The 10593-nt window shown below is 41.4% G+C and overlaps 1 protein-coding gene across 1 annotated transcript; it reads left to right on the forward strand.

Annotated features, from left to right (window-relative positions):
- The first annotated feature begins 4751 nt into the window (after nucleotides 1–4751).
- LOC145113974 (uncharacterized) lies at nucleotides 4752–5807 on the forward strand. The gene is made up of 2 exons (XM_079050002.1): nucleotides 4752–5121; nucleotides 5242–5807. The coding sequence occupies exons 1-2, from the start codon at nucleotides 4752–4754 to the stop codon at nucleotides 5805–5807; spliced, it is 936 nt and encodes a 311-aa protein (XP_078906128.1).
- Nucleotides 5808–10593: the final 4786 nt, after the last annotated feature.

Below are 10593 nucleotides of genomic sequence, written 5' to 3' on the forward strand. Positions count from 1 at the left end.
CATTTGAGAAATTAAAGAAGAAGTTGTGTGAAGCACCGATTCTTTCTTTACCTGACGGAGTTGAAGACTTTGCAGTCTATAGCGATGCATCTGGAGGTCGGTTAGGTTGTGTTCTGACCCTGAGAGATAAGGTGATAGCATATGCATCTCGACAATTGAAAGAGCACGAGAAGAACTACCCCACTCATGATTTGGAGTTGGCAGCGGTAGTATTTGCATTAAAGATATGGAGGCATTATCTTTATGGCAAAGTGCAAACTCTTCACTGATCATAAAAGTCTCCAGTATCTCTTTGATAAAAAAGAATTGAATATGAGGCAACGATGCTGGCTAGAGTTGCTCAAGGTTTATAATTGTGAGATACTTTACCACCCTGGTAAAGCAAATGTCGTAGCTGATGCTCTAAGTCGAAAAGTAAACCTTGAAAGAAAAAGGCCAGGAGAGTTAAGAATAGAAGTTTTCTCAACAATCGTGGAAAGCATTAAGAAAGCTCAGGAAGAAGCTTTAGGGAAAAAATAACCGAAAGAACGAACCTTTAGGTAAAACGTTGGTATTCGGCATGAATAATCAAGGATTGAAGGTATTCCAAGATAGGATTTGGGTGCCTAATATGGGAGGAATAAGGGATCTTTTGATGGAAGAAGCTCACAAGACCATGTACTCGATTCATCCTGACAGCACTAAGATGTATAGGGATCTGAAACCCTACTACTGGTGGCCAACGATGAAGCTCGATGTTGCAAGGTATGTGGCAGAGTGTGTAACATGTGCGAGAGTTAAAGCACAACATCAAAAATTGTATGGGGGTTTAGAACCTTTACCTGTACCCATGGCTAAATGGGAAGACATCACCATGGATTTTGTGACCAAACTACCCAAGACGAAGAACGGTCACGACATGATTTGAGTAGTCATGGATCGGTTCAAAAAGAGTGCACACTTCATTGCAGCCAATGAGAGGTGGTCTATGGATAAGCTTGCAAATGCTTACCTGAAGGAGATAGTAAGACTTCATGGTGTACCATTAACGATTTTATCGGATCGTGACAGCCGTTTCACATCAAGATTTTGGAAGAGTCTACAAGAGGAAATGAGTACGAAGTTATGTTTATGTACAGCTTATCGTCCGCAGACTGATGGTCAGAGCAAAAGAACGATTCAAACATTGGAGGATATGTTAAGAGCATGTACCCTAGAATTTCAAGGTAACTAGGATGAGCATTTACCTCTGGTAGAGTTTTCCTACAACAATAATTACCATTCGAGCATCACTGTGGAAGGGACTTATAAGATTTGGAAAGAGAGGAAAGTTGTGTCCAAGGTTTATTGGACCATTCAAGGTTCTTCAGAGGATTGGGAACCAAGCTTACAAGTTGGAATTTTCAGAAGAACTAGATGGTATTCATAACACTTTCCATGTGTGTTATTTGAGGAAGTTTATGGGAGAAGTTCCCGATATAATTCCACTTTCGGAGTTAAGGATGGATGAAAATAAGAGGCTAATCGAAGAGCCTGAGGTAATTGTTGACCGTAAGACAAAGAAGTTGCGACGCAAGATGGTCGACTTGGTGCTTGTGCAATGGAAACATATGAATGGGTCGAACCTCACCTGGGAAACAGAGAGTGACATGATGATTTACTATCTACATCTGTTTGATGATGCATGATTCCGGGACAGAATCATCCTAAGGAGGAGAGAATTATAACGCCCACGTTTCTGGCTAAGCATTATCATAATGATGTAAAAGTTAGGGTCAACAATTGTAACCTATTTTGAAGTAATTAATAGGAATTATTTGAGTATTATGTGATTTATGTGCAACATATGTGCTTATAACGACGTAATAAAATAGTAATAAAAATAAGCGTAAAAAATAAACTAATGGATATACCCAATATCTATGAAGAAAGTTGAAGTAGTCGTAACAAGGATTTCGGGGATATAAGGAACTCTGAAATACGACTTATAACGAAGAAATTATGATTTGTCGAAGTTTTACGACTAAACTGGCACGACACCGAGAATCATAAAAAGTGAATTTACGATAAAATACTTTTTAGCCTTAGTAATCTAAAAGAAGGTCGAAGTATACGTTAAACCCAGAGCGTGCATAAAAATAATGTCCAAATCTGACTTCGTATGAGGAAATTATGATTTTTCTAAGATTTAGCATAGCAATGCACAGCCCGGTAATCGAATTTAGATTGGTCAATTTTTAGCCAAAACAATCTAAACGAGACTTGAAGATATCGTTAATAGGAGCTCAACCATAAAAAGACAGTCGAAAACAGAGCTCGTATGCGAAAGATATGGATGAAACTTAGTCCCTACTCTTCGAGCGCGAAGAATTCGATACAGATTTGTAAATCTGAGATAGAATGAGAATTAGCCGATGAAGTCTAAATGAAAGTTGTAGTACTCGTAAATACCAACACGTGGATATAAAGAACATCGAGAATAGAACTCTTATGTTAAATATATGGACGAAACTTAATCTCTACTCTTCGAGCACGATAAATTCGATACAAATTTGTAAATCTAGGATAGAATGAGAATTAGTTGACGGGGTCTAAATGATGGTTGTAGTACTTGTATATACCAACACCTGGATATAAATAACAAAGAAAACGGAGCTCATACGCGGAAGATACGGACGAAACTTAGGGCGTACTCTATGATCAAACCCCTATAAATAAATGATGAATTCTTCATATTTTCTTACACCATTCCTCTAAACTCTCTCTAGAATCCTTCTTTCTTTCTTGTTCAGTTTCTCTTAGTTTTAGGGTGCAATAGAGTGACTCCGAGTCGTCAAAAAGTCGACGAAAGAAGTTTTTAGAGTCGGAGTTCTGCCTGCGTAATTTCTCGGTTTTCGTTAAAAACCCGGTAAGTTAAGCTACACTATTCTGTTTTCAGTGTAACTTATATTTATACTCATAAGTCGTTATTATGAAACTATAAAAAATATATGTGCTAAGTATTATAAAATATAAAGTGTTATTATAATATTTTTAACTACTCGCGGTACGGGGAATCTGGTTTGAAGGGCAGCATAGGGTTGTTGGATTTCAGAAGTGCTATAATACCAAAATGGTCCTGCCCTCCGGTGTTGCATGTCTGGCCCTGTCTGTACATAGTGGTTGAAAAGTATTGTTTAACACTTATAAAATAATATCGCTCGTAATTAGTCGCAATAAATATTAAACTAAAATTTAGCGGTAATGATACTAGGTTCGTCGAAGGAAAATAAATTATTAGAAGCGAAGCGTTGCCCGAGTTGGGAATCATCACTTTAACAAGTGAATGCATAGTTACTTTCATCTTACACATAGATATGAAGTATTTAATATAAATTACGTGCTATGTGTGTATACTATTTTTGCTCCTGATATCTATGCTGGATGAACGATTTATACATGTTCTATATTAAAACTGTATATGTATTTAATATCTACGAATATGTTGGGTAGAACATGGGTAGATGAAATAGTTGATGTGTGATGAAATAAAATGATGAGAGGCTAGGCCTCGATGTTTACGATGATCCCGTCATCTAGCAGAGCATAGATGATGACCACGAACTATTTTAGTCAGTCTAGTGGAACGCTAGAAGTCTCTCAACCTGTAGGTGTTTGTGAACGATGTGTTCACCGGTGTACTCCATTCCCCCTCATGGTTTCCTTACGGACATATATCACTAAGGAATCCCCTTAACATTAGTGTCTATCCCGATGAAAATCCTTAGGCTAGCTCCCTTGGATTAGATGCTTTAGGGACATAAAGTGAGGATAATGGGAATGGGTAATTGGGTTGATTGATGTGATGAAACTAATAAACTTAATTAGTGTGGGTTGAAAACCCTATGTGCTCACCAAGCTGCCAAGCCTGACCCACTCAGTTTCTTGCATTACTGGTAGTGGCACAAGATCATAGATGTGATGATCGGATGAGAGTTTGTAGATTATAGACCAGTAGATATAAATAAATGTTGTAAGGCCTATGTTGTTTCAGTTTATGCTTTTGATCTGTATTGACAATGACATCACGAGGTTTTAATATAATGAAATAAATTTCTTCGGAAATGCTTTGATAAAATCTTTATCATATTTTTAGGAACAAATTTCGCAACACTTTCTTTAAAAAGTTACTCTGATTTTTATATAAAGCATAAACAAAATCGGTCTTTTCTGGCCGTGAAAATGGGGATGTCACAGGCGCTTATCGTTTTGAGATGGTGGAGATGATGGTAGCTCGCACTTTGACCTTCCGTGAGTTCTGGGCATGTGGAGCCCTGAAGTTCTTCGTGAAGAAGAACCTGATTGCAAGCAGGTGTTGGTTGGCAGACATCAGGAACACCTTCCGATCTAGCCTTTGTCCCGAGGAGCTGAAGGTCCGACTTGCATCATGTCTTCTGAAAGACAGAGCTCGATAGTGGTGGGAGGAGGTTGTACACACCTTGGGAGTATTTCGTAACGAGGTTTCGGGCTGAGTTTGCATTGGTGATTGTGGTCCAACAGTTGGCGAAGGAGTTTCAGGACATTCTCTATCTACTGACACGGTGGTAGAGATTACTTCTACGTTCCGAGAGAGGGCTTTACTGGTTCCGCAGTATGTAGCAAACGAGGAGATGAAGAAGGCGAGATATCATGAGATGTTGAGGAGCGATATTAGACAGTTTGTGAGTAGATCCAGTTGCAAGACACTGGATGATATGATAGCGCGAGCTAGAGAGAGGGATATTGACTTGGAGATGGGGAGGAAGAAGAAGCCAGATCAGGTTCAGAGTTCAGAGGGTTCGGGAAAGAGGCCTAAGGTTTTTGACTCGAGGTCGAGTGGCCAGCATGACCGGGGCCGCTATGGCAAGTGCATCAAGACGAACAGCGGCACATACAGGGTGGGTGGTTCTGGCTGCTTCAATTGCGGCAGAACATGTCACTTCAACAGGGATTGCACTGCCACTACCACCACCCATGTATCTAATATGTTTTGCTTTGATTGCAATCAGAGGGGCCATAAGAAGGCCAATTTCCTGATTTTAGCAGAAAGGGGACCGGTTGTAGCACCCGCTCCGACGACTTTGCGGATTACAAATAGCCGAAAGTACAAGGCGGAGGAGCAGGGCATTCCAGCTGACGACCGAGGAGGCTCGTGCAACACCAGATGTGGTGTCGGGTATGTATCTTCTCCTTATCAATTTATTTATGTTAATTTACCTGCTTATATTTTGTTTTGGCATTTAGGGTCGTTCCATGTGAACGATATATCTGCTTTGGTTCTGTTTGATTCGGGGGCTACTCGATCTGTTGTATCTCTCGCGCTCAACAAGAGATTTGTCGATGCCCCAGGGGAGATGGATTATCCATCAGAGGCTGAGATTGCCGATGATCGTCCTGTGCGAGTATCGAGGGTTCATCGGGGTTGTGTTTTGGAGTTGTTTAGCAAGCGGTACCCGATTTATTTCGTACTTATTCCCATGCGTGAGAACAAGGTTATTATAGGGATGGATTGTCTGAGCCCCAATGAGGATGTGATTGATTGCGAGCAACATTTGGTGCCTATTCGGACCTCAAGTGGGGGAGGTTTGGTGATTCAGGGAGAGGGTGTTCAATGTGGGACGGTTCTATGTTCAGCAGCCAGGGCCAGACGCTATCTTCAACATGGTTGTTCCGGATTTGTTGCTTATGTTATGGATACCCGGGAGAAGGGTAAGGCGACTGTGGGCGATGTGTCGATTGTTTCGGAGTACCTGGATGTATATTCGGAGGATTTCCAGGAGTGCCTCCGGAGAGGCAGGTGGAGTTTCTGATTGGCTTAGTTCCTTGTGCGGCTCCGATAGCCAAAGCACCTTATCGGTTAGCACCTCCAGAGATGTAGGAGTTGTCTACACAGCTGCAGGAGCTGTTAGATAAGGGATTTATTCGGCCGAGTAGTTTGCCATGGGGAGCGTTGATCCTATTTGTGAAGAAGAAGGATGGGTCGCATCAGATGTGTATCGACTATTGGGAGCTGAATAAGCTATTTTTGAAGAAGCGTTATTCACTCCCGAGGATTGACAATTTATTTGGCTAGCTCCAGGGTGCATCTTGGTTTTCGAAGATTGATCTGCGTTCGGGTTATCATCAGATGAGGGTCAAAGAGGAGGATGCGGAGAAGACGGCCTTCCGGACTCGTTATGGTCATTACGAGTTCGTGGTGATGCCTTTTGGGCTCACCAACGCTCCAGCCGCATTATGGATCTCATGAACCGCGTATCTAGACCTATGTTGGATCGGTCTGTGATTGTGTTTATTGATGGCATCCTGGTTTATTCCAAGACCATGGAGCTGTATGTGGAGCATCTGAGGGAGGTATTCGAGACTCTGAGGAAGGAGAGACTGTATCCGAAGTTCTCAAAGTGTGAGTTTTGGTTCCGTGAGGTGCAGTTTCTGGGGCACCTTGTCAACCGAAACGGTATTATGTTCGATCTGGACAAGGCCAAGGAAATGATGACGTGGGAGGTTTTGAGGTCTCCATATGAGATTTGGAGTTTCCTTGGATTGGCAAGTTATTATCGAAGATTCATTCAGGATTTCTCCAATATAGCGGTTCCTTTGACCGAGTTAACGAAGACGATTGTCATGTTTTGTTGGGGGCCTGAGCAGCAGGCAACTTTTGAGACCTTGAGATAGAGATTGTGTGAGGCGCCGATTCTGACCTTGTCGGAGAGTGCTGAGGATTTTGTGGTTTATTGCGACGTGTCGATCACGGGTTTGGGTGCAGTGTTGATGTAGCGGGGTCATGTGGCTGGTTACGCTTCGAGGCAGCTGAAGCCTCATGAGGTGAATTATCCTACACACGATTTGGAGTTAGGGGATGTGATGTTTGCCCTTAAGATTTGGCGACATTTCCTTTATGGAGTCCGTTGTACTATCTACACGGATCACAAGAGCCTGAGGTATTTGATGGATTAGTCGAATTTGAACATGAGGCAGCGTAGATGGTTGGATCTGGTGAAGGATTATGATTGTGAGATCCTTTATCACCTAGGGAAGGCTGATGTGGTGGTCGATGCTCTCAGCTGCAAGGCGGTCGCAACTCTGATAAGAGATATGTGTGTGAGGATGACAGTGATTATTGCCCCACTATTAGAGCAGATTCGAGTGGATCAGGTTGAGGCTATGAAGGAAGGGCACCGGAAGAGTGAGCGTATAGTGGGTCAGGTTGCTTCCTTTGATTATGATAGATGGGGGTTATTAACCCTTCATTGGAGGGTGTGGATTCCGTATTTGGGTGGTATGCATCAGGTTTTGATGGAGGAGGTGCACAAGTCAAGATTCTCTATTCATCCCAGAGCGATAAAAATGTATATGGATCTCATGCCCGACTATTGTTGGCCATGCATGAAGCGAGATGCGGCCTGGTATGTGGAGAGGTGGTTGACTTGTTGGAAAGTCAAGGCCAGGCATCAACGACCCCACGAAAAAATGTAGCCGTTGGAAGTTCCCGTTTGGAAATAGGAAGAGATTACGATGGAATTTATCACGAAGTTGCTTTAGACGACTCGCGGGGTGGATTTAATATGGGTCATAGTTGATCGATTGATCAAGAGCACACATTTCATCCCAATTCAGGAGAGTATTTCGACGGAGGAGCTGTTCAATATCTACATCAGGGACATTATGGCACGACATGGGGTGCCGATTTCAGTGGTTTTAGACAGGGATGTGTAGCTTACTTCCAGGGTTTTGGAACAGGTTTCATGTGGAGCTGGGTGCTTGTCTACATTTCAACACGAATTTCCACCCGCAAACTGATGGACAGAGTGAGCGAACTATCCAGACCTTGGAGAATATTCTTCGGGCATGCGTATTGGATTTTAGTGGGAGTCGGGATACGTATCTCCCTTTGGCGGAGTTTTCGTATAACAACAGTTATACCGCCGACATTAATCGACCTCATTTTGAGATGCTATATGGGAGGAAGTGCAGGACCCCGATCTATTGGGGTGAGGTCGGTCAGCGAGTCATGGGGAGTGCTTAGGTGGTAATCAAGACGACATAGTTGATACAATAGGTTCGGGGTAGACTTCGTACAACACAGAGTCCGCAGAAGATCTATGCCGACAAGTGCCAATCAAATCTAGAGGTCGAGGTTGTTGAAGCATAAAAGTGACCCTCTTAAACTTGACAAATCCGAAGTCATCTCCGATCCGCAGTCAGTATCTCAACCGCATTCGCAGTCGACGTCATCAATCTTAGTTTTAGTTTTATCTATTATCTTATGTCTTTACATTTCTTTACCCAGTGTGCCTTGCATGGCCACCTTAGACAGATTTAACTTTGTAATCTTCGAGACTCTATAAAAAGAGCTCTCTCATTCTGAATGAATACACCTCTCGATTATATCTATCTTGAATATCGTATTCTACTTATTCTCTCTTACTCTCTCATCTTAAAAGATCTTCAGAACTTAAACTGATATATTAAGTTCGTAGTTTCTCTCTTCGGAGCAAGTCAATCTTGACTTAATCACTAAGTTTGATCTCACTTACTAACTTGGTTTGATTGTAATCCTTGTTAAGAATCAGCTTAAGTGTATACTTGATATAATACTTGTTATTTATATTTCCTTATATTTCCGCATCTAATTATCTAACTATCTAACTCTAACTTATTATTATTGTTGAGCTTTATGATCCTTTGAGTTAAGCTTTAATTCTGCAATATTACTTGCACTAACGTTTGTTCAAGTGTGTTACTCAAGTGTTTCACTCAACAATTGGTATCAGAGCCAAAGTGGTTGGTTTTTAAACAAGAACTATGATTTTTTAAAAGGCCTTCTATACCACTGGAGCTCATTTCTTATAAAAAAAACAAAAAAAAATTCTTTTCAAAACAAGGAAATATGGCACAAGCATTATCTCTAAATGTTTCCAACAGTGTTAGAGGTTCGAATAGAGCTCCAATACTGGTAGCAAACGAATATCATCACTGTTCTCAAAGAATGGAGAGGTATCTAAGAAGACTTGGAAGAGATGTATGGAGATCTGTAGAAGAAGGACCTCATGTCCTTGTTCTTACTCCAGTTCAAACCGATGATGCTCAAACCAGACTAGGAGGAGGTCAACCAGCCATGAATCGTCCCACCAAAGATGATCTTGATAACATGGAAAATGATGATGTTGCTTTTTTTTGAGATATCTTGCGGAGTTGCTCCTGACAACTTCGACATCATCATACATTGCAAGTCAGCCAAAGAAATCTGGGATGTTCTCAAGAACTTGTATGAAGGTACATAACAAGCTCAAGATAAGAAGCTTACAACCGCACTCAATGAGTTCAACAATTTCAAAGCTCATGCTGGTGAAAGTCTAGAAGACTCCTTCAAGAGGTTCAATCTAATTGTCACAAAGTTATCAAACGCTGGCACTTTCCGAAGTAACCATGAGACAAATCTTCAGTTTCTCAATGGTGTGGGTAGACATTGGACTACGACTAAGATGATCTTCCAATGCATAGAAAAATTCATTCTTTATCTCTCTTGAAGCTTTATGGTGAACTACAAGCACACAGATCAACCGTACTCAAAGACTGTGCTGACTTCGGAGGACCACTCGCTCTCGTAGCACAAGCACCTCACACTTAATCTTACTCTCCCTCGTATGACAACCCTCCACAGTCATACGAAGCTAACTCAGAATACGATGATGAAGAGGAATTCCAAAACACCATTTCTCTAGTTATCCAACAGTTCAACAGGCTACCACCCTCATCTTTCCGAAAAAATCAGTTGTTTACTAAACCTCCCTTCAACCGCAACTTCAATCCGCAGAATAATCTCTCTTGATATCCCAAAAATCCTCACCCATCACCGCAACCTTAAAACACTCAACCCAAAGAGGCACCGCAACCTATCAAGACAAGCGACTCCGGTACCTCAGCAGAAGACAAAACTGATGTTGTAATTTGTCACAAGTGCAACAAGGAAAACCACTTTGCAAAGGATTGCAAAGCTAATATAGTGAAAGATAGAGCATTCTACCTTAGAATGGCTCAAGAAATGGAAGAGAAAGAGAAAGCAAGGGCATACGTAGCCCAAGTCAAGAGAGACCATCAAGTGTGGTCATCCGGAGATGAGTATGAAGATATCAACAACATCGAGGGTAAAGGTAAAATTTGCATGATGGCAACTGCGGATGAGGATGGATCAACCAAGCTGGAAAAGAACTACTGCTACATGGCAAAGGATGGAACTCTGAGAATCGTTGAGCAGGTAAAACTCATGATCCAAACTAGTAATTATAGCATGCATGATTGTCAACCATTCATAGACAACATAAATGACACTTGTGTTGCCGCCCTTTCAGACTATAACAAAGCCCTAGATGAGAAGAATGTAGCGTCCCAAGAGATGTTTCATGTGAGAGGACAACTGGAGGACAAGAGACTCAAATTAGCTTTGTTAGAAAAAGATCTAGTGTTAGAAAAGGATGCTAGAATGCTATGTGAAACGCAGTTAGGAATAGCCTTGAATCAAAGAGATTTAGCTCAAAATGAAAATGTATGCTTAAATCTTCTAATAATAAAGTTTTTTAATGAAAGTGAAGCTATTGA

Source organism: Lactuca virosa, chromosome 5, assembly GCF_052849685.1.
Source record: "Lactuca virosa cultivar CGN04683 chromosome 5, Lactuca_virosa_CGN04683_v6, whole genome shotgun sequence".
Taxonomy (NCBI): Eukaryota; Viridiplantae; Streptophyta; class Magnoliopsida; order Asterales; family Asteraceae; genus Lactuca; species Lactuca virosa.

Coding starts and splice junctions, on each gene's coding strand:
- LOC145113974 (XM_079050002.1), top strand. CDS start 4,752: ATGGGGAGGAAGAAGAAGCCAGATCAGGTTCAGAGTTCAGAGGGTTCG. Junction 5,122..5,241: donor GTACAAGGCGGAGGAGCAGG/GCATTCCAGCTG, acceptor TTTGGCATTTAG/GGTCGTTCCATGTGAACGAT.